Source organism: Periplaneta americana, chromosome 12 (genome assembly GCF_040183065.1).
Source record: "Periplaneta americana isolate PAMFEO1 chromosome 12, P.americana_PAMFEO1_priV1, whole genome shotgun sequence".
NCBI lineage: Eukaryota > Metazoa > Arthropoda > Insecta > Blattodea > Blattidae > Periplaneta > Periplaneta americana.
The window spans coordinates 151,640,823-151,668,026 of NC_091128.1; the positions used below are offsets into that span (position 1 = coordinate 151,640,823).

Consider the following 27,204-nt stretch of genomic DNA (forward strand, 5'->3'; position numbering starts at 1 on the left):
CACAAAATATTAAGACATATGTATGCAAGTGAAATTTCAAGTAGTTTTAAAATCAAGTGCAAATAAATATACATTAAAACATGGAGTACAGTAATACATAAACAGAAATGTTAATAGATAAAGGACATAATATACAATGCGTGTTTGTCAAAAAAAATGCAAATGTCTCACTGTTCCCATTCAGGAGGGTACAGTGAGACACCACAGAATCTATTAACGGACATTGAAATGATTTACACTTATTTCAAAAGAAAAGAAAGTTTGCTGTCTCTTTATCTTGCCATGTTCTGTAGACTTATTTAGAATCATTTTGATGTCTGACTTCGAAACCATTGAAACATCTGGAACATTTGGAAAAGTGAATTTTCCATGACTTTTCAAACTTTCGCGAAAAAAATAAAATTAATTTTTGGTGACAACAAAGCTTATAATTATAAGAATTTAATTCTTTATTATTTTTAAATATTGTCTTAAATTTTGTGAATAATATTTTATTTAAGAAACCATTAAAATGTAATGTATCCATTATTTTAAGCTATTGTTCCTAAATTGGTTACTAGTATGTTCATTTTTAATGTTAGTTACCGGTAAATGTAATATAGTTACAGTTTATTTTTGCAAATCATTGGTAAATGGGAACAGTGAGACGTCTCAGTGTACCCTTCAATGGCATGTCTCACTGTTCCCTTTACGCATAGTTCGTTTAAAAATGGCGCCATCACTTCAAAATCAAAACAAGAAAGACGAAACTTTGCCAAACATAACGTCAAATACCATAGTATTAGGTAACAAAACATTTATATTTATATTTATATTTCATTCGTATATCCAATATAACCTTCATTAAACACACTCCAAAATTTTACTTCTAGAGTGAAAAATTATTAATTATTTTTTCATCACTCACCTTTATAACTAGAATCAAATCGAATATGAAAATACTGTTACTTTACTCATGCAACATACAACTCCACTGTTACAAACATTTCAACATCAAAATTTACCATTTAATAAAAAATGTCTCACTGTTCTCCCTGTCCCACTGTACCCACTTCTCCCCTACTTGCAAACAACGTTCTCAAAATGCTTCATTCTCCAACGCGGCAAGTGCAGAATTTACAAAAAAAAAAACTGTCTTAGCATCTGAAGCATAGAGTCCATGAATGGAATAGGCCTACTGTTGGACTCTTTCATGAGCAGTTATAATTGTTCACCCCATTTTACGGAGGAGCACGTAACCTCACAAATTCAACCAACTCTGTGAAAATAATTAGAATAACTATCCAAGTCTGTTGCGATCTCAAAACAAAATGGCCGAGTAAATCGACGCGACGCATTTTAACCAAGCCCATATCGAATACAGAACTTCATAATCGATTACAATATGTAGCTATATCAATCATCTGACCTTCATTATCAATATATGACATTTATCGAATCAAGCGAATAATAATTGATAAAGAGATAATCAAGCACCAGTTCTCATTACGACTTACGCCAAAGGTAAAAGAGACCCGTCATATTTTTCCCTCTCAGAATACTCTCTTACGTTACAAACCATCTCTTGCGCTTGACTCTTTAACGGAGCACCTGGTACAATATTCTTTGTTCTCCGCCTGCCTTTTCTTCCTTCCGACATTGCACAAGTCACCTCTTTAGAAACTCTCGCAGAAACTAGAAAACACGCACTCCGCCAATAACAACGAAGATAATACATGTAATATAATTTAAACACAGTAATTATCGATACACTAAAATAATAATAATAATAATAATAATAATAATAATAAACAATATTTTTAATTCACACAACGCACGCGCTAACCAGCCAATTCAAAGTCATCCCCGGCATTGTATGAGCTATTCCATCTCAAATCGACCGAAATATAGAGAAAATTGACATTACAATTTCTAAATACAATGAAACTTTTTTTGTACTTAGGGAACTGTGATACAATGCTTTGTGCAAAGTTTTGAGGTATCAGAACTTCATAGTGTTTAAATTTAAAATATTTAAATTTATCGTATTTTCATAAAATTAGCAACTTTAAACTGTTGTAGCTCCGAAACCCTTTATATTGACATATAAACAGATTTTCTTACTTTTTATGGAAATGGAGAAATTTAGATTTTTCCTCATTAGGACGCCTTTGCCTAGGAAAAAATATTTTAAAAATATATGGTTAGATTCCGCATTGAAAGTACAAATAAACACATATATTTTAATAATGGTATGTTGATAAAGTATTGAAAATATCAAATAAAGAAAATAAATTGTACGCGCCTTAACTAACCAGCTGACTGTGAGACGGGAGCTAGCCGAGACAAGCAAGGCCAGGAGACAAACACGTGATGTTTCGTCTCGTAGCGCATAGCTGGGCTAGCTTTATCACAAGTTTTCATAAACACAGGAGTAAAATGACGTCCAACGCTCGCTTATCTTCAGCTCTCGGCCTTTGCGTGCGGTACTGCGCCGTTCAAGCTCAGGCGTGTGAAAATAATCTATTTAATACCCTCGAAACTTATTGCCGAGCCATTAAGCAAACAATGCCAAATCCCTCTTAATAATGCAAGGTTTTTTCCTCAATATTTTTTTACATTTTTACAAATTGGCAAAAAGCCTAAAAGTAAGTAAAATCAGTTTATCTGTCTCTCTGTATACAATAAAAATAAGGATTACTTCTTAACATAACCTACTAAATGTCAGCTTCAAAATGAGCTCCCGTTCAATGTTCTGCAGTAAATGGTTCTGAGCGCTTTTTAAAATACGCTAAATTTGTCGCTCAACAATACAAAAACCGTTTGACTCTCGATAGTATATTTTTGAAAATACATTCTCCTCAGCACCTTGTATAAATAGGGAAAAATTCAGAGTATAAAAAAATGCGAGGTTTTTTACTGATCGATTTCATATGGAATAGCCCGTATGCACGTGTGACTTGTAAACATAGACACGGCAACACCCCCCCTTTACCATGGTTACGTGTCTCTCGTGATTGGTTGATTTGAATGGTTGCCATGGTAACATTCTAAAGGCGCCATTTGTGAGGTCGGAAGTAGTTTTGGACACACCATAGTGTAGTAAATGGGTGAGGTTGATGATGATGAAGATGAGGAAGGGAGACTAGCACCAGGCTCAACGTCCCCGTCCGACGGACGAATCACTATCTACAGCAGTAGTTGCCTAACATCACGAAATTGTGACGTAATAGAAATGCAACCCGCACACCACTGTCGCAGGGAGAGGGGTGGAGTGGATATCTCCTCAGGTAATGCAGTGAATAACAGTGCAGAGACGACTGTGACAAAAAACGAAAACAATATAATATTCTTCTACTTATTAACTACACACACATTTTTCCGTGTTAACTTTTATCCTCCTATTCATTATTTTTGTATTACTAATAAAATAAAGTATATTTTCTTATTTACCATAAAAAGAACGTGTACTTCACATCAGCAGATATTTGAAATTAGAAATACATACCAGGCTAGTCACGAAGTTGTAAATTACACTACACACTTCAAAAAAACGTCGAAGTATTTTACCCCGATGAAGACATAGAAGCCGATACTTTTTAATTGTTTGTTTATTAATGAAATATTCAAATTATACTACATACGTCGGAAAAAACGTCGCAGTATTTTACCCCGATTAAGACATACTGGGTGTTCACTTCAAAGTGTGTCATGGCTCGCTGTATGCCGTCATGTGGCTAGCCGATGAGCCTAGAGAATTCAATCTTCCTGCACTTCCGCAGAGGTGTATTACTTATGTGCTAGAGAAGTTGCCTATCAAGTACGGCGTTCATTCTGAAGAGTACTTACCGATACGTACGGTAACGTCGGTAGTGGCAGGAATGTGAACTGTTTCGAAACATATACTGAGGTGAGTTTTTTCTTACTGTCGGGATATGGGGAGAGGGTTAAGACGATTACTTACGTATTTGTTGACATTAACTTCGACGGTCAACATGGACACGGAGCATTTGATTTGTATTGTGGAATGTTGTCGTACGCAGCCGATGATAACAAATACCCTGCGTACGACTTGCCCGCGCAAGACACAGTTCGAAAGAGGTTATGGTAGCACACAGACTTTACAGACCGCCATCTGTTGCTACAACATTCAAGTTATACCGTACACGTTCTCAAGTTCAGATTGAACGCTTTGATTAATAGGCAACTTCTCTGACACAAAAGCTGAAACTCGCTTCAAATCGCTGACTCATCAACAGTGACGTCATGACACACTTTCAAATGAACACCCAGTAGAATCCGATTCTTTTTATTGTTGGTTTGTTAATAAAATATTCAATTTACAGGTAAGGGCGTGGTAGTTTTTATTTCAAGAAGAATAATGACAACGTACATTGTTCGTTTGTACTTCATTTAAAATTTTACAAGAAATTAAGTATCTCATATTTTTTCCATCTCCACAAAAGAAATACTTTTGCTCCCATGCTCCTTAAAATTAAATTTTCATAAGCTTATTATCTGTTCATGTTTTGGAAAAGACATCGAAACATATTATCCTACACACTTGTAACATTACATGTGTACGTCCGCTGCTGATAAATGTCTTGGCTTATATCAAAGTGAAGGCTGTAAACAGAGAGTGGAGGTATGATTCTATGGTTACGCTTGAGTGGAGACAGGAGCATGTGTCGCGACACAGCTTTTATCCATCAATGATCTACAGTGACATAATTATTATGTCTTCTCTTCATATGCACCGCGGAGACATTTGGGATTTAAACTAGACGCATTGGTGCACAATCTAGTGATAGAAGTTGTGCACCTCCACCTCTCTTAGTCCCGAGGTAGAAATTTTCCTCGCCGGGAATCGAACTCTTGGCAGACGCGCTACCACAGAGCCAACTCGGCGGATTGGTAATGAGAACGTAAAAGAGTGTATTTTTATTTTAGACATAGGGAATCAAAATTCGATTTGGCTTAAATGTTTGAAACTGTGTATACATTGGATTCCGTTACATAGAGTTGCAGTTGTGTTGGCATGATAAACGCGAAGAGATTCTCAGTTAAGATGGGACGAGAACTTGCGCGATGGCCACGGATCAATATAGAATCAGGCGGTACTAGTATTGTCAAAAATATAGGCGTCGTTACAAGATTAGATTGGACTGTCTGCCAATATGTCTGGCAGGTGCACTTTGTAAATGACCTCAATTTAAATAACTCGCAGCAATATCACACACTAGGAACTCTCGTCTAGGAGATCGTCTGCATTTGAAACAAAAGGAAAGTTCATCATAAGCCTTACGGCAGTTCTACAAATCTTTTGCCTTTCAAGTGAAAAGAGTTAAATATAGGGAGCTAAAAATCTGTGAAGAATGCATACAGTGCAGGCAAGTGGTCGCTAACTAATGATAATATAATTGATGAAGTACATTTGACTCAGTGTTTCCATTCCTTCCTGCCATGGATTAATTGACAAATTACAAACAATAAGACATTAGGAGAAACAAATGATACTGTAATAATAATAATAATAATAATAATAATAATAATAATAATAATAATAATCTATACTAATAATAAATCTGTAGCCGAAATTTTTCTGGTAATTTTCGATTTTCCAAAAATAATTGGTCCTAACATAATTAACCGCCCTGAAACCGAAAATCGATTTTTTTTTTTTTTACATTTTTGTTTGTATGTCTGTCTGTCTGTCTGTCTGGATGTTTGTTACCTTTTCACGCGATAATGGCTGAACCGATTTATATGAAAATTGGAATATAAATTAAGTTCGTTGTAACTTAGAATTTAGGCTATATGGCATTCAAAATATTTTATTTAAAAGGGGTGTTATAAGGGGGCTTGAATTAAATAAATAGAAATATCTCCCTTATTATTAATTTTCATGAAAAATATTACATAACAAAAGTTTCTTTAAAAATAATTTCCGGTAAGTTTTATTCTATGCAAAATTTTGATAGGACTGATATTTAATGAGAGAAATGAGTTTCAAAATTACAATAACAATGCCATCTAAGACGGTGTAATGAAATAAAAAACAAATGACTTCGTCTATAAGGGGTTTTGGACAACAACAATCGAAAGCTGTGAAACATAGCCTACAGAGAATGTTTCTGTGTTTGTATGAAGTAATATAAAAAGCTAAATTAACCGATTTGTATAATTAATTATTATTTCACCATTGGAAAGTATAGTTTCTATAGATGGACATAATGCTATAATGTTATTACAGTAACTTCTGAGTGAATCGAGCACAGGTAAGATTAAAATAGCTTCTTATGCACAGAAAACTTGATAGGCTATTCTGTACATTCGTTTCCTGTATTTCCTAAAATAATTTTTATGACCAAATGAGTGGTCTCTGGATCAAAATGATCGCATTTTAATTTTTGAATACAATTTAAATTAAGTAACATAATAAATGATTTATCCTTCTATCAAACACGAATGTTCCCTGGATCTAATGTCCTATTTTAATTATGTAATTACTTTATATTTATTTCTAACAAGTGCAGCGGAGCGCACGGGTACGGATAGTAATAATAATATAATAATAATAATAATAATAATAATAATAATAATAATAATAATAATAATAATAATAATAATAATAAATGCATTTTACATTATTACATTTGTGAACATGCCCGCTCGCAGCCAAGATTTTCTCTAAAAATCTTCAATTTAAGACGTTAGTCTCTAAATCACAAGAAAAAACATAACCACGCATACTGAAAACACGGATATAGACTCCGCGGATAAAAGGGATTACTCTTTTACTCGTATATTACAAGCAAGCGCACTGAATATACAGGGTGATCCGTTTGGGTATGGATAAAATAAAAACACCGTAAAACATTTACTACCGGTACTGAACTTTATTTGTTGAAACTTTGTGCATACAACAATGAAAGATGGGAGATTCCTCAGAACTCAACATGACACCCATTGTGCATCCTACACAATTCATATTGCTGATGGAATTCAGCCCATGTCCGTTGCAACATAAGAAGGGTGATTTGTTGAAAGCTTGAGTAATTTTTACTCTCAGATCATCAATGTTCCTGAGTTTTTTTTTTTTCTGTGAATAGACAATGTCTTTAACAAAATCCCACACGAAGAAGTCAGGAGGGGGTTAGATTTGAGGAGTTTGGGGGCCAAGCCAAGAGATAGCTGCTTCTCGTAATGGGTTTCTCCTGCGACCTCCTGCATGTTTTTTTTTTTTAACACAAAACCTGTTTCTACAAATGTTCGATACCACAACATTATTGAATCGTATTTATGTACATTACACACACCATACTCAAGTCGAAATTCCCTTTGAACTCTTTTAACACACTCATATTTAGCATATCAAAGAAAACATTGTGCCCACTGTTGATTGGTAGTAGCCATTTTAATCTGCGATTTTCATTTGTCCTTTCAGATTATACATTGTTGATTGTCATATATGGAAACTCCCATCTTTTAATCATAATATAACCAGCAAGAAATTTTCCCTACTCTCATAATAGCTTTATAACAATAAATTAAAATTATCCATACCCAAACGGATCAGACTGTATGTTTAACCTCTTTCTGTCAGTGTACAAGGGTGATTCCAGAAATAATGCACAGAGTTACTTAATTGCCATACAGTTCATCTTTTTTCAATCTACTTACGAGGGTTGTTCCGAAAGTAATTTACAAATGGCTTTTAAGGAACCCGAAGGTTCATTGCCGCCCTCGCATAAGCCCGCCATCGGTCCCTATCCTGAGCAAGATTAATCCAGTCTCCACCATCATATCCCACCTCCCTTAAATCCATTTTTATATTATCTTTCCATCTACGTCTCGGCCTTCCCAAAAGTATTTTTGCCTCCGAAAGTAACACATATAAAAATATAAAACTAGCTAATTACAAAAAAAATAAGACCGCGCATTACAGGATCACTTTTAAAAATGAATGTTACTTTTGTGTCTGAAAATCTTATCACACTAAGTACAGACCCAGAAAAAAAATTGGGCCACTTGAATTTTCCAAGTTCCAATTATAACATACTGTGCAGGCCCAAATTTTGTTTCTGAGTCTGTACTATTAGTAATGTAGTGCTAGAGTAACTTAAGTGGTGGTGGTGGTGGTGGTGGTGGTGGTGGTGGTGGTGGGGGCGGCGGTGGCGGCGGCGGCGGCGGTGGTTATATTACGGTAATGATGATGGCGGAAGCGTTGTGGTTGGCGTGAGTGATGAGGTCAGGAAACGAAATGGGATGCATGAATGGAGATGATAGAGAAAGAGAAAGAAAAACAAACAAAGAAAATAAACAAGAGGGATTCAGAGAAGGAGCAGGAGCGCTAGAACAGTGACAGCGCAACAGATATTTGGCACGACTTCAAAAATCTATTCCTTGAGTCATTCCTCCGGCACTTCTTTTTTTATAAAGAAAATATAGTTCAAATTCAACGTGTTCGTGCACAACCGATGTCGTGCTGGTCCCACATAACGAGAATTATTTCGTGTTTGATTAGTGTCAGGTTAAGAAAGTTTAAGGTGCCTAATTTAGTGATTAGAAGTTGTGCACCACCATCTCTCCTAGTTCCGAGGTAGAACTTTTACATTAAAATTCGCCGGGAATCGAATCCGGGCCGGCTAGTCTGGAGGCAGACGCGCTACCACAGAACTAACTCTGTGGACTTCTCTATAAATAGTAAAACATAAAATATTTCAAGATTTTTGAGAAACGACGCAGTCAACCTCCACGCGGTGTCTCCTAGGTAACTCATGGTCTGTGAAGAATGAAGACAACGTGCACAATCGTTGTGTATTTCCTAGTTAATACGATGCGCAATTGTGCGTAAATTTTATTCGCAGTCGTCGTTTTAACCCGATTATGCTCAATCATAACTCATCGTACACGGTGTTCCATTCAAACCTCCCTGATTTCAATTAATCATTGCTAACAATGTATGCAGATTTATGAAATGAGACTGGTACTCAAAGAAAGAGGAACTCAAGGAATTTGTATTTCATTTGTTTGAAGTTGATTGTTTTGTCACTACGTTGCGCAACAATCGTAAAATTAAAAATGGCGACTCCACAGCAACGCGGGTAAACGGTGGTGTGGTATGCGGAGACGAAATCCGTGATTTCAACGCAACGAAATTACAAACGAGTGTACGGAGGAGTTGCACCTGATGGAAAATCAATTAGGCTCTGGTTCAATAAGTTGCTTACGAGCGGGAGTGTCCCAAAACAATCTGGTGGAGCTCGACGTTCCGTGACAGAAGAAAAGGTGGAAGAAATTCGAGCGGGATTTCAGAGAAGATCGAATAAATCCATTTGCCAGGCATCAAGGCAATTTAATGTGTCTTCGACAATAGTGTATTTTCGTTAAATTTAAATCACGGATTTCGACTCCGCATACCACACAACCGTTTGTCCGCGTTGCTGTGAAGTCGCCATTTTTGCTTTTGCGATTGTTGCGCAACGTAGTGACAAAACAATCAACTTCAAACAAATGAAATACAAATACTTTGAGTTTCTCTTTCTTTTAGTACCAGTCTCATTTTATAAATCCGCATACCTTATTAGCAATGTTTAATTGAAATCAGGGAGGTTTGAATGGAACCCGTGTATTGTACACTTCGCTAGAAATACTGTTGCTTGAAGGGTCTACTCTGTTGAAGGAGGAGTTCAAAATGTCCGTGCATCTGGATGCAATACTGTACTCGTGCCCACATTGAGTGTTGAATTCTTTCGAAGATCCCTGAATCATTTCTGAATTTCGTAAGTAAATAAGTGTTAAAAATGGCATTTCATTTTTTGGATAGGCATGTTTGCGAAGCAAGGCCTCAGGACGAGTGAAATAACCCTACGAACAAAATAAAATCATTTTTACATGTGTACCGCACACTATTTTTTTAAGACAGCCGTTCGTCCGTGCTGGGCTAAGGACAATTCCCCTGACTTCTCCACTGTTGTAATGCGCCTCATTTTAATAGTGAAACTTTCGTCACATTAAGAGTAGGCCTTGGCATAGCATTCGACTGCAGATCGAGAGCTCCCTAGTTTAAACGCGAGTGTCCCCTAATTTTTTGTAATTACATTTAATTTTTAATCGTTTCATATATTCGTAGATATCAATAAAATAGTTGTTAAAGCAATTTATTTTGAGTAGGCCGAGACATCGGTGGGAGGATAATATTAAAATGGATTTGAGGGAGGTGGAATATGATTATAGGGACTGGATTAATCTTGCTCAGGATAGGGACCGATGGCGGCCTTATGTGAGGGCGGCAATGAACCTCCGGGTTCTCTAAAAGTAATTTGTAAGTAAGTATACATCCGTAAATATTATGTGCGTGAATGCGCGTATTATTGGACATTTCAGAAACGCTTTAAGAACGCTATGTTTTCTCAGAGCTGTTAGTTGAGGCTGAAAATTAATTGTCACTGATGTTCTTTAATGTGATGAAATGTATACCTATGTCTGCAAGGGCATGCCTAAATGTCACTGTGTTCTCAGGAAGTAAGCAATAACGATAAGAAATTTTAATTTAGACGCATTATTCTTACAATACCTCAAACTGTATTGAAAAGGTTTTGATTTCTTCGTGTGCTGTCTTGGTACCCATAGCATGCTAGACGGAATTGACACAGACCCCAACTTTCAGACTACCACGAGACATGAATATTTACCATCACGTTCTCCTGATTTCTCTTAAGAGATACTACATCGAGGACAATTTACTGCACTTAAATTCTGAACCTTGAAGACCTAGATTACACAGAGCGTTCGCCTACGGGTGAGGCCAGGAAAGCGGCACGTACTGATACGCCGCTTTGTGCGCGCAGTTGTTGAGACACGCTCGACAATCAAGGACATCAAGGTCGACAAGTTATCAGTTGTGAGCCAGATGTTGCAATATTTAACACGTACAGTGCAGTTTCTTGACACAGTTGCATAAATATTCAGCGTGTGTGTAAAATTTGTTAACAATGCAAAACGCAAAATTCACGCTTGAACAGAGAGTTTTTATGTATGATGCATATGTGAAAACAGAGTCATGTAGAGAGGTGCGTAGGCAATTTGAAGTGGAATAACCGGGCGCTCCAATTCAGGGTAGAGAAGCTGTTAGACGTCTTGTTAACAAATTAAGGACAACAGGGTCGATAAATGCTACAATTCCTAAGCGAAAACAAAGAGTATTGACGGAAGAAAAAATTGATGAAATCAGTGCATCATTTACACGCTCTCCTATGAAATCTCTAAGACGTGTTTCACACAGGAAGTTAGTGTTTCAAAAACATCAGTCTTTACTGCTGCTAAACGTTTAAAATTAAAACCCTACAGAGTATAGTATAGAAAGCGGAAGCTTACCGACAGACGATTCCCGCAAGCGACACCTCAGGCAGGCCGCTTTCCTGGCCCCACCCGTAGGCGAACGCTCTGTAGAAACTGTCAATAACTGCATTTTAGAAATGTTGCAGAGAATCTGGACGGAGAACAAGTAGACTACAAAACTGGATAATTACGTGTCATCAGACGAGCATATATGGACTCCTATTTAATTAAAACCTGATGTGATATGTCGTTAAAATTTTAATTTCTTTATTGCTTATTTTCTTATAACACAATAAAATGTCTGGCACTTTATTTGCATAGTTTCTGCCATATTTGGTGGAGGAAACCTGTGTATTTGTTCACCCTTTCCCGATGCAATAATCTCAAACTGTAACATGTTAATTGCTTGTTGTGCTTTCACCGGTATTTGAATGGTTTTTGTGGCTCTCTTGGTTTCCAGGACAAATCCTAGTGCCTCGGCGAGGTCGACTCGGTAGCATTGCAGATGCCGATGGTGAAATATGTAAGCATCCCCTATGCTTCCTCTTCCGTGACTGTAGCGTAGTCTGCTTTTATGCTTTCAATGTTTGTGAATTGCTTTCAGCTCTTCTGTGAAAGGGGTATGTAATTTGGCTGTGATTAATATATGGATACAAAGAACAACGCTTGAAACAAAAATAAGTTCCACACACACTGAGAATCACATTGAAATGTGAATCACACAGTTTGTCATCTCTTCCCGAAATGTTTTTATTCTGAATTGTTTAATTGTTAATTCTGCCTTATAGTAAAGCTTTAGACTTCCTACGTCAGATTGCACCGACTGTAGTCATGGAACTTAATTCTCATGTTTGACGTTGTTAAAGAACTCATCTTTACGCTGACAAATTTTAAATAATTGATTAAATGGCGATCTTACTCGTGTTAATTATGTAAGCATGTGCGGCTTACAGTGTTTCGGTGGTACTTGACACCATCCTCAGAGCCTTCTGTGTCTCGACGTCATCTCAACTTCGCTGCCTGTTATGTGGGTGCGTTCGTGTGATGAGTTGAGTCAAATAGTGTGTGTGTTCTGAAATTGATCTGTCAGTTGAGAATTTGATTAGGGTGTGTTTTAGTGTGTCTATATTTCATATTGTTCTAGTGTGTTGAGTTTTTGGTTTTTGGGTTGTATGTGTAGGATTTCAATGTCTGTATTTATGTTATTGTATGTGTGGTTAGCATTAGTTATGTGTTCGGCATATGTACACACAACACAAACATGCTGCATTCAGACAATGGTACACATATTATTCAACGTACCCATGAGCCAAGAACACTACAATGAAGAAGTGAACACAATCAAATACATAGCACAAGAAATGGTTACACCCAAACATAATAGTCAACATTATAAGGAAGGCAAAACAAAAACTCAACAAACACAAAAACACAAGAACACAAGAAATACATCACACTAACATACGAAAACAAAAACACACACAAGATCGCATCCTCATTCAGAAAACAGAAATACAACGTAGCATACAGAACAGAAAGCACACTACAAAGACATCTCAACACACAAACAACACAAACAAATAAATACAACACAGACGTATACAAACTCACATGCAATAGTTGCGACAGTTTCTACATTGGACAGACAGGCAGATCATTCCAAACTCGATACAAAGAACACATTAAAGCAATAACCAGAGGACACAATACATCTGCATATGCCGAACACATCTAATGCTAACCACACATACAATAACATAAATACAGACATGGAAATCCTACACATACAACCCAAAAACCGAAAACTCAACACACTAGAGCAATATGAAATATACAGACACACTAAAACAAACCCTAATCAAATTCTCAACACAGATCGATTTCAGAACACACACACTATTTGACACAACTCTTCATCACACGAACGCACCCGCACAACAGGCAGCGAAGTTGAGATGACGCCGAGACACAGAAGGCTCTGAGGATGGTGTCAAGTAGACCGAAACAGCTGTAAGCCGCAAATGCTTACATAATTAACACGAGTAAGATCGCCATTTAATCAATTATTTATATTCAAGTGTTAAAAGTAGTGTACGAGAGATTCAACATGGACAAATTTTAATATTGGATTTCAGCACATAACTTAATTTTGTGTTATGAAATCAATTACGTATCACGAAAAATACACGGTTTTCTTAAACGCTTCTTTCACAAATTAAATCTCTGTGACTAAATGATCGTCGAACTGATATACATGGGGGTGCATAAGTAGATACACAGTAATATAGTATAGTTTTATTGAGTACATATGAGGATTACATACATCAATCGATAATCGACATCAATTTAACTGCATGATCGATCGGTTATCGATTGTAATCCTTATTTGTACTTAATAAAACTATATTGTATTACTGTATACCTACTTATGCATCACCTTGTATTTTCTTTTGTATTTGTGTAATAGAAGCAGTTATAATTATAACAAGACGTTAGAAAATTAATAGATTTTAATTTGATAGTTGTCAAGTTAAGTTTGGCTAACGTGGTGGAATCTGCCTTTGAATGTTCATTTTCAATTTAATAGAATAATTGCTTCGTAGATGTAATAACAGTGCAATTTTTTTACTCTCCTAACTGGCTTTATGTCTTAAAATAATTGCAGAAAATGGTATGTGTGTATGTCTTCATCTGCTGACTTTGTTATTGCTCGTACTCCCCATTTCCTCTGTAATAAACGTACAGTGTATGTTATACATATTACAATGACATGTTATAATTTAAAATGTTTTTTTTTTCAAAAGGATAATTGTGATGGGTAGAACGCTGTCTGGTAATATTTTGTTATATTCACCTGAAATCTGAAATTTAAACTCAGAAATGTGTATAGGACTGCGGTACTGTTTGTGGAGAACAGTACTTTGATTTCTAACCCGTAAAATATATAATTTGATCTTTATTTTCTATAAAACACTACACTATTTAACTAACATGTCACATTTCAACAAAGACCTCAAGATGTTTGGTATATAAGTAGTATCCTGAGAAAAGACCAAAACATCCATTGATCCGGGTAAAGCAAAACTATCGTTAAATAGTAATTTAGACCTCGGATTTTTAGGCTCGAATAGGATAGCTTGCAACAATTTTATGTAAAAACCCCTAAATGTATGCAACATGAGAAACTCATGAGTGATAATGTTCCCTAGAACTAGATGCATTAACGAACGAATGTTTCAGCCTACGCTAAACGAGCCTAAAAATCCGAGGTCTAAATTAATTTTATATAAAGTCTTTATAAACGAACTCGTTAAATTTTATTTCACAGTATTTCCTTCCTACCACGTATTTTTGCTCACAAATGGTTAGGAATACTTACATCAGACATTGAGGAACCAAATACCTACATTGTCTGTTGGATGAAAATGACTTGCGGTATCTTGAATCTAACAAGATGGACGAGTCATTTTCTAAACAGCATTTGGCGAGATATATATTCTCCATAAACTAATCTACACATGGATTACTTGTGACACCTGTCTACTATGGGTGTGAAATTTGGATTACATTAATGCATGCATATATGTATACTTGTACACATGCGCGCGCACACACACACATACGCACAAGCGCACACACACAAAATCAAACACTATCAACATGAAATAAATCAATCACCTTTCATATTCGAAAGTGAATAAACTTTAACCACTTCAGGTAAGTTAGAACATACAGCTAAAAGAAAACTAAAACATGTAGTATTGCTTTGTAATTGGACATGTTGCGGGGAAAAAAAACACATACACAAAACTCGTGTGTAAATTAATTTTTGGTCTAACTTGTCTCTATACCTTATCAAAGTTAGGATGCAGAATTAAATTTCTGTCCGAGTTTAGGTTGCGTAATGCAATTTAAGTAGATATTTGATGCATAGGAGTTACATGTGACATTGTTGGACCATTTCACTTAATTTTTCCTACAAAATTTGACAAAAAGAGAAACGAAGACATTAGACAGGAAATGAATATAACTTAAAGCACAAAATAGCTCAACACAGAACCAATTGTCTGGAACATGTCAATAGAATGGATGACTCCCTTATTACATAAATAATCTTAACTTATATGCTAAGAGAAGAACTATTGGTAGACCTAGAAAACTTTGGATTGAACATTACAGTTTAATCCTTCATGAGAACGTAGCAAGACTATTTGGGCTTAATTTATGTTTGACAAATGATGATGACAATTTTATTTCATGTTGAATAATAACTAGTTATGTTGCAACTTATTATATCATCTGAATGAATTACGATATTAAGTTATATTTAATACAATTTAATGTAATCAGTGGATAAAATAGAGAGTCGAAATTCTTGAATAATTTCAAGGAAAAATTGTATCGATCCCGGGACCCTTCGCTTAGCGCGCGAACGCTCTACCGACTGAGCTACCCCAGGAACTATACACGGCACCGTTACAATTTTTCCTGGGGTAGCTCAGTCGGTAGAGCGTTCGCGCGCTAAGCGAAGGGTCCCGGGATCGATACCCGGCCCGGGAACAATTTTTCCTTGAAATTATTCAAACCTGCTTTAAAAGGAGCTACTACCTGAAAGCCAGATTTGTATAGTCGAAATTCTGTTTCTTACATTTTGTGCTCGGTGCATTTCGTATAAGATTGCTGAGCGTTTGAAAATTCCTTTCCATTCTTCTGTGTTCTGTTTCTTAACTGTCTTAAAAATTATTGTATTGCATGTGTATGTCAACATGAACGCTTATATGTTTTGTGTTTATTAAAATGTCTGCATTAGTATGCTGGAAACAGCAATAATTCGCATCAGTTTTCACAAACATTATTTTTAAAGTGTGTGAATCGTGTTATTCTGTCGCTTTTCATCTGTTTAAAATTAACAACAAATATACAACTATGGTAATTTTAATAAAAAAAAAATGTCTTACGTCAGTATGAAACAAAGTAGGTACTGTGGGAATTTTAATTAATTTGAACTTATATTTCAATATAAAATAGTTACATGATGCGATTAAATTCACTGAGTGCATATCTCACCTAGATTATTCACCCTGTGAATGGAAGTTAAACGCCCAATACACACGTAGATTACGGAGTGAACCGTAAATCATGTCATTAATTTTAGGGTGTCAATCTTTGAGATATCTCAAACAGTCAAGTTAGGTACAATTTTTCTCGTTTTCGCTTGCATTAAAAAAAATGTTTTAAATGAAATGATTAGTAGGGAATTTTTGGAAAACTATTGACTGGATTCCCTATATTTTCAGTTAATTGTAGAGAGATGAATTCTCTGATGATAAATGAATGAATGAATTTTAGTTTTGTCCCTTAAATTTGCAAAAAATTGATACGAACGAATGTAAATCTTCGTTCCTCAGAGCAATTTTAAATTATTGTACTCCACACCTGTGGAGTAACGGTCAGCGCGTCTGGCTGCGAAACCAGGTGGCCCGGGTTCGAATCCCGGTCGGGGCAAGTTACTGGTTGAGGTTTTTTCTGTTTTTTTTACGAGCAACCCGGATTCATTTCACCGGCATTATCACCTTCATTTCATTCAGACGCTAAATAACCTGAGATGTTGATACAGCGTCGTAAAATAACCTTACTTACTTACAAATGGTTTTAAGGAACCCGAAGGTTCATTGCCGCCCTCACATAAGCCCGCCATCGGTCCCTATCCTGAGCAAGATTAATCCAGTCTCTATCATCATATCCCACCTCCCTCAAATCCATTTTATTATCCTCCCATCTACGTCTCGGCCTCCCCAAAGGTCTTTTCCCTCCGGTCTCCCAACTAACACTCTATATGCATTTCTGGATTCGCCCATACGTGCTACATCCCCTGCCCATCTCAAACGTCTGGATTTAATGTTCCTAATTATGTCAGGTGAAGAATACAATGCGTGCAGTTCTGCGTTGTGTAACTTTCTCCATTCTCCTGTAACTTCATCCCGCTTAGCTCCAAATATTTTCCTAAGCATTAAATAAAAAAAATTATTGTACAGAACCGTGACAATGTTGTAAAAGGTTATTGCCCGGAGTCAACAGATACATCGGTTAAGGCGCCTGCCTGCCGGTCTGAAGTTGCGTTCGGGCGCGGGTTCGATCCCCGCTTGGGCTGATTACCTGGTTGGGTTTTTTCCGAGGTTTTCCCCAACCGTAATGTGAATACAAGGTAATCTATGGCGAATCCTCGGCCTCATCTCGCCAAATATCATCTCGCTATCACCAATCTCATCGACGCTAAATAACCTAGTAGTTGATACAGCGTCGTTAAATAACCAACTAAAAAAAAATACATCGCGTGTACGTTTGTTAGAGCGATGTAGAAGAGAACAGGAAATGCAAACACAAGCAATTGCGTTTAAACACAGATCGGGAAATTTTATTTCTCTTGTGTAAGTTTACCGGTTAACTACTTTTAAAATGTAAGTGGGAAGCAACTATTTCTAATTGGTTGAAACAAAATTCTGCTTGCAGCTTTTCTGTACACGTTTAAAACAGAAAAATTGAACAGTACGATATTACGATATTAAAAACAATCTACATGGCAATTACCTCCCTCTCCACTATTCAAAACATGTTCAGTGAAGGGATTTTTCACCGAATCACAACAAACTACTGTGCATTCGGCCAGTAATTACAGTGTTGCATGATAGCACAATTCACATGTTTAAAATTTCACTTTTTTTTGGAAAACTGTCCAAAGCACAGCAAAATGGTACTTGACGTTTTATTGCTCTTTACTAAAGAAATCCTCGAAGAAATGATATGACTTACGGTTCACAGAGTGAAGATAAATTGGCCTGCGCACACTCCACTATGCGATTCTGTGATGAAAATCAAGCCACTATTCTGTTTACATGAATGTTCTATGTTGCATATTTTTTCCTCTGAAATACAGATTAAAATTGAAGACATGGCAACACTGTCAACATTCTTGACAGATGCTTCTTCCGGGAGTAATCATATTTCAGTGATGCAATTTGGGTTAACCTTTAGAATATTATAGATTTATTAATTTGTCATACAGAATAATATCTGTAATCTTGACAATTAATATTTGAGGAGAAAAATTCGCTCCGGCGCCGGGGATCGAACCCGGGTCCTTGGTTCTACGTGCCAAGCGCTCTGAGCTACGCCGAATTCAATCCACAGCACCGGATCGAATTCTCCTCCTTCAATGTAATGGCAGTTGACATTGGACATATATGTCAACATATATGCCTAACTTGGAGTCAGGCCACAAAGGGAAACACTGAAGGAGGAAGGTTCGATCCGGTGCTGTGGATTGAATTCGGCATAGCTCAGTGGTCAGAGCGCTTGGTACGTAGAACCAAGGACCCGGGTTCGATCCCCGGCGCCGGAGCGAATTTTTCTCCTCAAATATCAATTGTCAAGATTACAGATATTATTCTGTATGACAAATTAATAAATCTATAATATTCTCATAGCTAGCAGTGCATATGTCTGTACAGATTACTGTGCACTTAACTGCGGAATCCCGGCCAAATAAGTCACTCAGCTGAGTGCGCTCCTAGTATAATGGCAGTTGACATTGGACATATACGTCAACATATATGCCTAACTTGGAGTCAGGCCACAAAGGGAAACATTAAAGGAGGAGAATTCGATCCGGTGCTGTGGATTGAATTCGGCGTAGCTCAGTGGTCAGAGCGCTTGGTACGTAGAACCAAGGACCCGGGTTCGATCCCCGGCACCGGAGCGAATTTTTCTCCTCAAATATTAATTAATCTTTAGAGTTTTACTTACAAGAAAAAAATCTCTGTTCAGTCCCCCCTTCTTGAGCTTAATTAAAATTTAAGAAATTTTCTTTTTTCAATTTTCAAATTGTTAAGTTTTCAGATAATTGAATACGTAGCCTACTACAAAAAAATATTGTAAACTCAAATGACGATAACAAAATAATAATATCAATTTGTTTTGGTGTCGTCTCATTGGCTGGCTACGAATTATCTTACTTCAGAAGAATTAGTCTGAATAAATTATATAAAATTTGTTTTATGTTGAACGAAATCAAATGAATGCAATATTTTAAATTTACTCACAGTTACCTAAATAAAGCTCTAATTTATTTTATTTGTAGCTCAGTTTAAAAGATAAAAAACGGTCTCTACCTCCATGTCCCCCAAGTGCCTTCATGGCATGTTACGGGGATACCTTTACCTTTACCTTTATTTACAGCGTTACAACATCGTTCTACATTTTTTGTTCTTTATTCTGTTAAAAAAGTACACAGAATTAGGTAATTTTTGTCAAAGAATCGCATGGTGAAGTGTGTCCATTCGCGTTTATGTGTATGTGTGTTGAACATTTTAAGCAATACGTTTGTCCCAAGATGACTATGTATAATGTTAATTGTGGAACTGTGACTCCTTTTCCTGTTGTAAATGTAACTTGAAAGATCGTTATTATATTTATGTTGCTTTTATCGTATATTTTATATATGTGTGTTTATATACTGTATGTGCACACTAATTGTTTAATTCTCCTTTCAAATAGTTCTGGATCGTGATCTGTACTGTGTTCGGTGCTTTTCATTAATTACAATATACATGTTGTAGCAGAATTGATAGAATGTGTGTAACAATTTCTTGGCTGTTTCAGTCACTCCGCCAGCACAGCGTGTGCAGTTCATATTGGGAGAAGATGTGGATGATTCAATGCACGAACCTCACCCACTCTTTGCTGAGATGGGAGAGTTGGTGCATGACGGCAATGAAATGGAATGGAAAGAAACTGCAAGGTATTTCTCTTCTTTAGATATGCATGATTTTAATTTTACTCAAACGTATTATGAATTATAAAATACAGTGCAGTGTTTTATTTTCTTACCGCTAAGCGGCACTTTCATTGTCCACAACTTGCTATCGGCTTCCGTCTTGCAGCACGCAAGATTGTTGCAAAAGAATATCTTTCATAGTCACCACTAATTATTATTGTTATTACTTTAAAATAATAATACAATATATAACCTTATTTTAAAATGCTCTGCAGGAAGTGTTATATCGTTTAGAAGGCTTTCCTGGGTCAAAACCGTCGCTTTCTCCTACGCTCTTTATAGTACACATGTCCAGTGTCTCTTAATTTTGTAAGAAGATTATAAGTACACACGTGTTGTACAACGTTCGACATGAGAAAGAATATCAAGATACTACAAACTTCGCCCTACTCCATAGACACCCAACAATACTTAGAAGTGAAGCTTGTGAACTAAAATAACTGAATTCGTTAAAAACCGGTAAAAGGCCTTATATTCGGTTCATGTTTGCCGATTCTCTGTAGAACCGAATTTCGCTTTGCTTTGTTTAATCCTGCGCTTTTATGCTTCAGTTGCATAAGGATATCAAGCACATATCTTGCGAAGCTACACATAGTAATGAGTATAGGTAATTTTTGTTGTTATTAATATGACTATAAACATTCACAAAAATATACGCACAAGTAAATTTAAAAAAAATATATATATATTTTTTTAAATCACATATCGTCGTTGATTTTATGAACCCTGTTATGTATCAGTACAGAGCATAACTATTTTTCAGGAGGAAGAGAAAAGTAATTAAATATCAGTAGGCCTATATAATGATATTAGATAATTCGGTAGAAAACGTTGGTGAATATGATATCATGGAGAATCAGTGTAGGCCTATTAATATTTTAATTACTTTTATGCTCGGCCATGCCGAAATGTAATAATTATACACCTGGTAGCAGTCCTTTAATGCATGTCATTAAAGTACACCTATTCATTAAAGTTCAGGTTTTCGATTATTCTCAGATATGCAATCGAAAGACGAGGGAAACGTCACGGAGGCTGGAAATCCAATACTGTCGCAGAAGGTTATGTTCTGTTACTATAATAATTAGCGTTAATTGTAAGTAATATTCAAATAAATTCAATTTTTCATCTCGTTTTTCAATTCTAAATCAATTTGCAGGTTAATCAAAATTAGTTCATGTTATTCTCTAAATTATATCAAGGTCAATGACATTATTGTTCCTCGGAAAAAATCAATACTTTCACGTCTGCGCACATCTCACAATTTACGAGCTATGCACAAGGTCACTTCCGATCTTCAGTCAGATGCGAATAAAATGAATACTTCTGAATAATTTCAAGTTAGAAATGTGGTCAGCATAAAAAGTCGTATGAAACTTGCCTATAATGGTAATTAAGACGCTCGTATGAAACATACTCGCGTCTTAATTACTATCATTATAGGCTCGTTGCATAATGTACTATTTCCTTCCTCCTGAAAAATTATGCTGTGTACTGCCACATAGCAGGTTTCATACAATCAACGACGATATGTTCATTAGTAACGACTACTATTTCGCGCAATGTTCAAACATGAGAGAGGAAACCAACACATTAAAAAAAAAAAAAAAAACTTCGTCTTATTCCATAGGAAAAACTAATTGCAAGATATGCTTAAATATCTAAGCGGTTTAAAACATGAAGGGATGAGAGAGTAGGATAACAAATATTATCACAACATGGTCGAACAAACACGACAGGCCTCCTTCTGCAAAGCGAACGTCGGCGAATATCGAACTTCTTTATACTCGACAGAATGAACCGAACAGTGTCGGTCATTCACGACGAAAATGTTTACTGTGAAAATGTAATGATTTATTTTTTCATTAACACGTTGGGTATTATAAACTAAAAATATGAAAATTAATATTATATTGAGAAACAGGTTGAATGTTGTAAGTTATAATTCTGTGTAGTATGAAAATGGAACGATTATTTTTATGGAATTATAGGATTTGTTTTATATTATGCTGATCATGTTCTTCTACTTTCATCGTCCGTATAATCACATATCTATTGCTGCTGAGGAACTTTGATTTATTTGAATATTATGCGAGGAATACAATTGTACTTTCTATAGGCAGTTCGTATAGTAAACACTGCCATGTATTAAAAAAAATATTGTGATTTACTTAGATGTATATTCCTGCTGATGTTTATTCATAATTTTGTAATACAAATTATCGAACGGAGAGTTCATATTTCGTAACTTGTGCCACACACAAACTAGAGGCTGGAAACAAGCATTCATTGAAAGACATTGCAGTCCCTTAAATTGGTGGAAAATTTGTCCATAGTCACGGATCAAGTTGTAAAGGGACCTGCCCCAGTAGTAACACAAATTGAAAACTATTTTCGAGAAAAAATTAGGATATAGGCCTACTTTACTTACCTTTTTTCAGATATGAGATCAGCTAGCAACTGCTGAAAATCGAACGGAAAATAATGACAGTGAAAACATTCAGTATTTTAAGTTTACTCTCGCCGCTTCATGTGACGTGGAAATAAGTTTTTCGCGTTTCAAATTATATTTAACTAGCAGGTGAAGAAGTTATGGGTTCGAGAATCTTCGAATGTAGGTAGCCATACACTGTAATAAAATGAACAGAGCAGAACAGTAAATTTGATATATTTTTAATGTTTATTTTTATTATATATGCTATAAAATTATGTATTTCAACCTACCATAATACTATCAATATGTTCTTCCAGCCAGAAATCACCTTTATAGCAGATCTGACAGTGCCTCCGTGCTGAAAGAGTGAGTTTGTTGACATTAAAGTTCGGGTGCAAAGACACAAGTCCCCAAGTTCCGAGCTTTGAACATGAGCTATTCGTTCTGAAAATCTCCAAGGCTATTTGACTTCCACTCTGTATATAGGTATATTCAAGTCTCACACAGGAAAAATTGTTAATCTTTATTGGTGTTACCGTCGTCTTAAACTAGTTTTTACCAAGCATTGTTCCCTACCATTAAATTCGATTATCTTTGAAATATTAATTAATCGTTGTTTGTGCCAGAATATGTATCAGTACATTTCTCCTGGACGACCGACATTAGCACAATCTCGAGCATCCAGTCACGCACCCGGATGTTCCGTAGTGTGAATCATAGTTACCAGTAGGGCCCGAAGTTACATGCAAAAGTGAAAAACTAAAAGATGCATAAAATATGTGCAACAAAAGTTCTTAATATTTGCATGGAGATATGTAGATATGTATACCAGCTCTGGAAGTATTTGAAATCAACCAAAGAAAATAATATGAAAATACCTTATGTAATATTAAGGACTAGATTTATACTGCGACTTGTTGTACCATCTGAAGGAGTGCAACTTCATTTTAAAGTAGAATAAGACAAACTAGGAACATATATTATACTTGTTGTTGATTCTTAATATGTTTTTCTACAGATGGATAAAATTCGAGGAAGACGTTGAAGAAGGTGGTAACAGATGGTCGAAACCCCACGTAGCCACGCTAACGCTCCATTCATTGTTTGAACTTCGTAGCATGTTACTCAATGGTACTGTCATGCTAGACATGGAAGCGTCTTCTCTAGAACAGGTCGCTGATCTTGTTCTAGACAATATGGTCAATGCAGGATCTCTACCTTTCGACTGCAGAGAGAAGGTAAATAAAATTATTATTTGTAAAATAATACCCTAAACATTAAGAAAGATTGTTTAATGCAATGCAATTTTCACATCAAGTATATTGTAACAGTTACTCTTCTTGCTTGATACGAGTGTCTTCATTACTACTCGTATAATCCCTATTGCTCCTTAGATTCTGCGTTAAGTAGCGTACTGGGAAGAATGTCTAAATACTGTAGTATACAAATAGAACATGAAAATGTTCACGTTATCCTGTTTAGTTACGTCGCTGACAAAGCAGTAAGAATACATTTCATCAGCTTAATAAGCTGTGCTATTTCTAGAAAATGATTCAAATTCAAATGATTCATTAAGTTCTCCCAACATAGAGAACTTTTGAAATATATTCTGTATAAGAACTAAATTAGCAACTGTTTTAAATCTTGTTAATTTTATTTATTTATTTATTTATTTATTTATTTATTTATTTATTTATTTATTTATTTATTTATTTATTTATTTATTTATTTATTTATTTATTTATTTATATTTTGCTAATAATTGTAACATAAAATATAATATATACAGAAAAACTTTAGCTCGCCCCTGAAAGAGTAGAACTCGTGCTCAGGGGCGGATTCCTGAATTGAAATTAATAAGTATACAATACAATTTGTCTTGTGTCTACTATGCAATGATAATATATAAATTTAAATTTACAATTTTTCAATTTTTATAAAATCCATACATAAATTTTTAAATTTAATACTAGAACTATTAAAATTAACAAGATTAGGATATTTAAATATAAATTTGTTATATATTCTTGGGCCTAAATTACTACTATGATTAAATACTGTAACAGTGTTGCATTTTAGTTCAAACAATCTTAAAGAATTCATACCTTCTGTTTCATAACTATGAGAATACAATTCAAAATTATTTCGATTTTTATGTATGAATTTTATTAATACAATATAATAAATTTGTCTCATGTTAAGTACATTAAAGTCTAAATACAAATTTTGAGATGGAAAATCAATACGTTTATGAAGACATATTGTGAACTTTATTAGTAACAACAATGTAATTTATTCGTCCCAACAATAATTCCTTTCTACAATTCACGTTAAACGCTCTCGTCAACAATTGGATCTTCACTCACACAGTATTCGTTATAGCACTCCACCGACGACAATGACAATTGACTTGGACTATTACGCACAACAATGAACTGTTAATCTTAACTAATATTTACAAAGCACTATTTACAAATCAGAACTACCAGTTCTCAGTTCACAGTTCTTCTATCTCAGTCACTCGAGTTCACGGTATCTCGAACCACAGACCTTCAGAGACAGTTCACTGTACTCGAACTCGGGTCCCTCCAACTGCGGTCCACTGCACTCGAACTCAGGTCCCTCCAACTGCGGTCCACTGCACTCGAACTCAGGCCTTCGGATGCTGACGCAGATGCGGACGCACACTCGAGTCGAACTCCGGCTGGCTTGCTTGCTCTGGCTTTCTCACTGACTGAATAACTGAAAACTCTGAAGACTCTGTCTAGTTCGCTGGCGCCTGCTCTTTTATAGCAAAATCATAGTTGCGAGAACCTTCTACAGGTGTGTAGAGAACTATCTCAATATCTCTATATCGACAGACGTCTGGAATAATCGGGAAGGTCGTTCCACATCCACTGCGTAGCAGCTGCGCGCGCAGACTCGTCGCGTGACGTAATACACCCTCTCTCCCTTCTCTCCACCGCGCGACGTCACCCAATGTTCCGTGGAGCCCGTGCGATCTGCTTTCTTGCGGGACGCTGGTCGTGAGTTCGATTCTCACGTCGCTGTCACATTGCCCCCTCCTTAGGGCTGCTCGTCCCGGGCAGTCCCTTGGTAGGCTGCTAATCGGTCCAGATGCACCACCATCATCTTCCCTCGAGGTTGTCGCTGGATCCGGTACACCACGTCGTTGATCCGGGTCACCACGCGGTATGGTCCATCCCAGGCACGCTGCAGCTTTGGTGATTTCCCTTTGGTCCTGGTAGGTCGATACAGCCACACCAGGTCGCCCTCCTGGAATCCTGCAGAGTTGGCTAATCTGTCGTAGCGCACCTTCATCCTGTCGCTGGCCATCTTGAGGTGCTCTCTGGCCAGTTGGTGAATTCCATTCAACTTCTCGGTGAGTTCTGCCACATAGTCAGTCGCTGGCTGGTCGGCGCTGGGTGGCGTGCCAAACAGCAGATCACAGGGCAGGCGCAGCTCTCTCCCGAAGACCATGTTTGCCGGTGTCATCCCTGTTGTATCGTGGACCGAAGCTCTGTAGGCCAAGAGGAACAGTGGGACTCTGGCATCCCAGTCTCGTTGATGGTTGGACACCACCTTCCGCAGATGCTCTTCCAAGGTTTTGATGTAGCGTTCCACCATACCATCGGACTGTGGGTGGAGGGGAGTGGTCCTGGTTTTATGCACCCCCAGACGCTCGAGCAATTCTCCCATTAGGTTGGATTCGAAGTTGCGCCCCTGATCGCTATGCAATTCCCGGGGCACCCCGAATCGGCAGATGAAGTTGTCAAGGAGCGCGTCGGCCACCGTCGAAGCCTCTTGGTTGGGAATCGCGTACACCTCTGGCCATTTTGTGAAGTAATCCATGGCGACTAGCAGGTAGCGGTTCCCGCGATCCGTGACCGGGAACGGTCCAGCAACGTCGATGGCGATCCTCTCAAAAGGAGCTCCCACGTTGTACTGCTGCATGGCTCCCCTACTGCGGGTCCTTGGTCCGCGACTGGCTGCACAGGTGTCGCATCTTCGGCACCATTGTTCCGTGTCGGTTCTCTGATGCAACCAATAGAACCTCTGCCTTAACTTGTCCAGCGTCCTGTTGGCTCCCAGGTGGCCTCCAGTCACTCCAGCATGAGTCTCCTCCAGCACTTCCTTCACCTTGCTCCTGGGCAGGACAAGTTGTTCTATGCGGGTCCTTCCATCGGCCGACTCCCAAATCCTCTTCAGGATACCGTCCTTGACAGTGAAGGATTCCCACTGGGCCCAGTAGCTCTTGTAAGTGGTGCTACGGTTGGCGATATCGGCCCATACTGGTCTCTGGCCGGACTCCACATCACGTAGTAGCTGTCCAATGTTTGGGTCCTCCAGCTGCTCCCTCCTTATGGCGGCGTTATCCCATCCTGGGCTCGGCTGGGCGGCAATTGCTCTGACTGCGTGGGCGCCATCCCGCTCTTCTACTTTCAGGCAGTGTTTGCAGCCATCCGGGCACGGACGTCGTGACAGGGCATCAGCGTTGGAATGTTTCTTCCCTTGTCGGTGTTCAGAGGTGAAGTTGTACTCCTGCAGACGTTGAACCCAACGGGCGGTCTGCCCCTCCAGATTCTTGAAGCCCAATAGCCAGGTGAGTGCAGAA

At 37.2% G+C, this 27,204-nt stretch overlaps 1 protein-coding gene and 1 non-coding gene across 15 annotated transcripts in view; both read left to right on the forward strand.

Moving 5' to 3' along the window:
• Ndae1 (Na[+]-driven anion exchanger 1) overlaps positions 1-27,204 on the forward strand; it is a 704,613-nt gene that overhangs the window by 588,786 nt on the left and 88,623 nt on the right. For 10 of the 14 annotated variants that reach the window (XR_011335338.1, XM_069842294.1, XM_069842289.1 and 7 more), the window contains 3 exons: positions 11,783-11,845; positions 19,981-20,119; positions 23,608-23,827. Coding sequence is in view for 13 of the 14 variants with exons in the window: in XM_069842294.1 (XP_069698395.1) it covers positions 11,783-11,845; positions 19,981-20,119; positions 23,608-23,827 (422 nt within the window). In the remaining variant the exon portion in view is untranslated. The remainder of the gene's footprint in view (positions 1-11,782; positions 11,846-19,980; positions 20,120-23,607; positions 23,828-27,204) is intronic. The other 4 variants (XM_069842295.1, XM_069842298.1, XM_069842290.1 and 1 more) reach the window with 1 other exon arrangement.
• On the forward strand, positions 15,809-15,882 carry TRNAS-GCU (transfer RNA serine (anticodon GCU)). Its single transcript has one exon. It is a non-coding gene; the product is annotated as a tRNA-Ser (tRNA).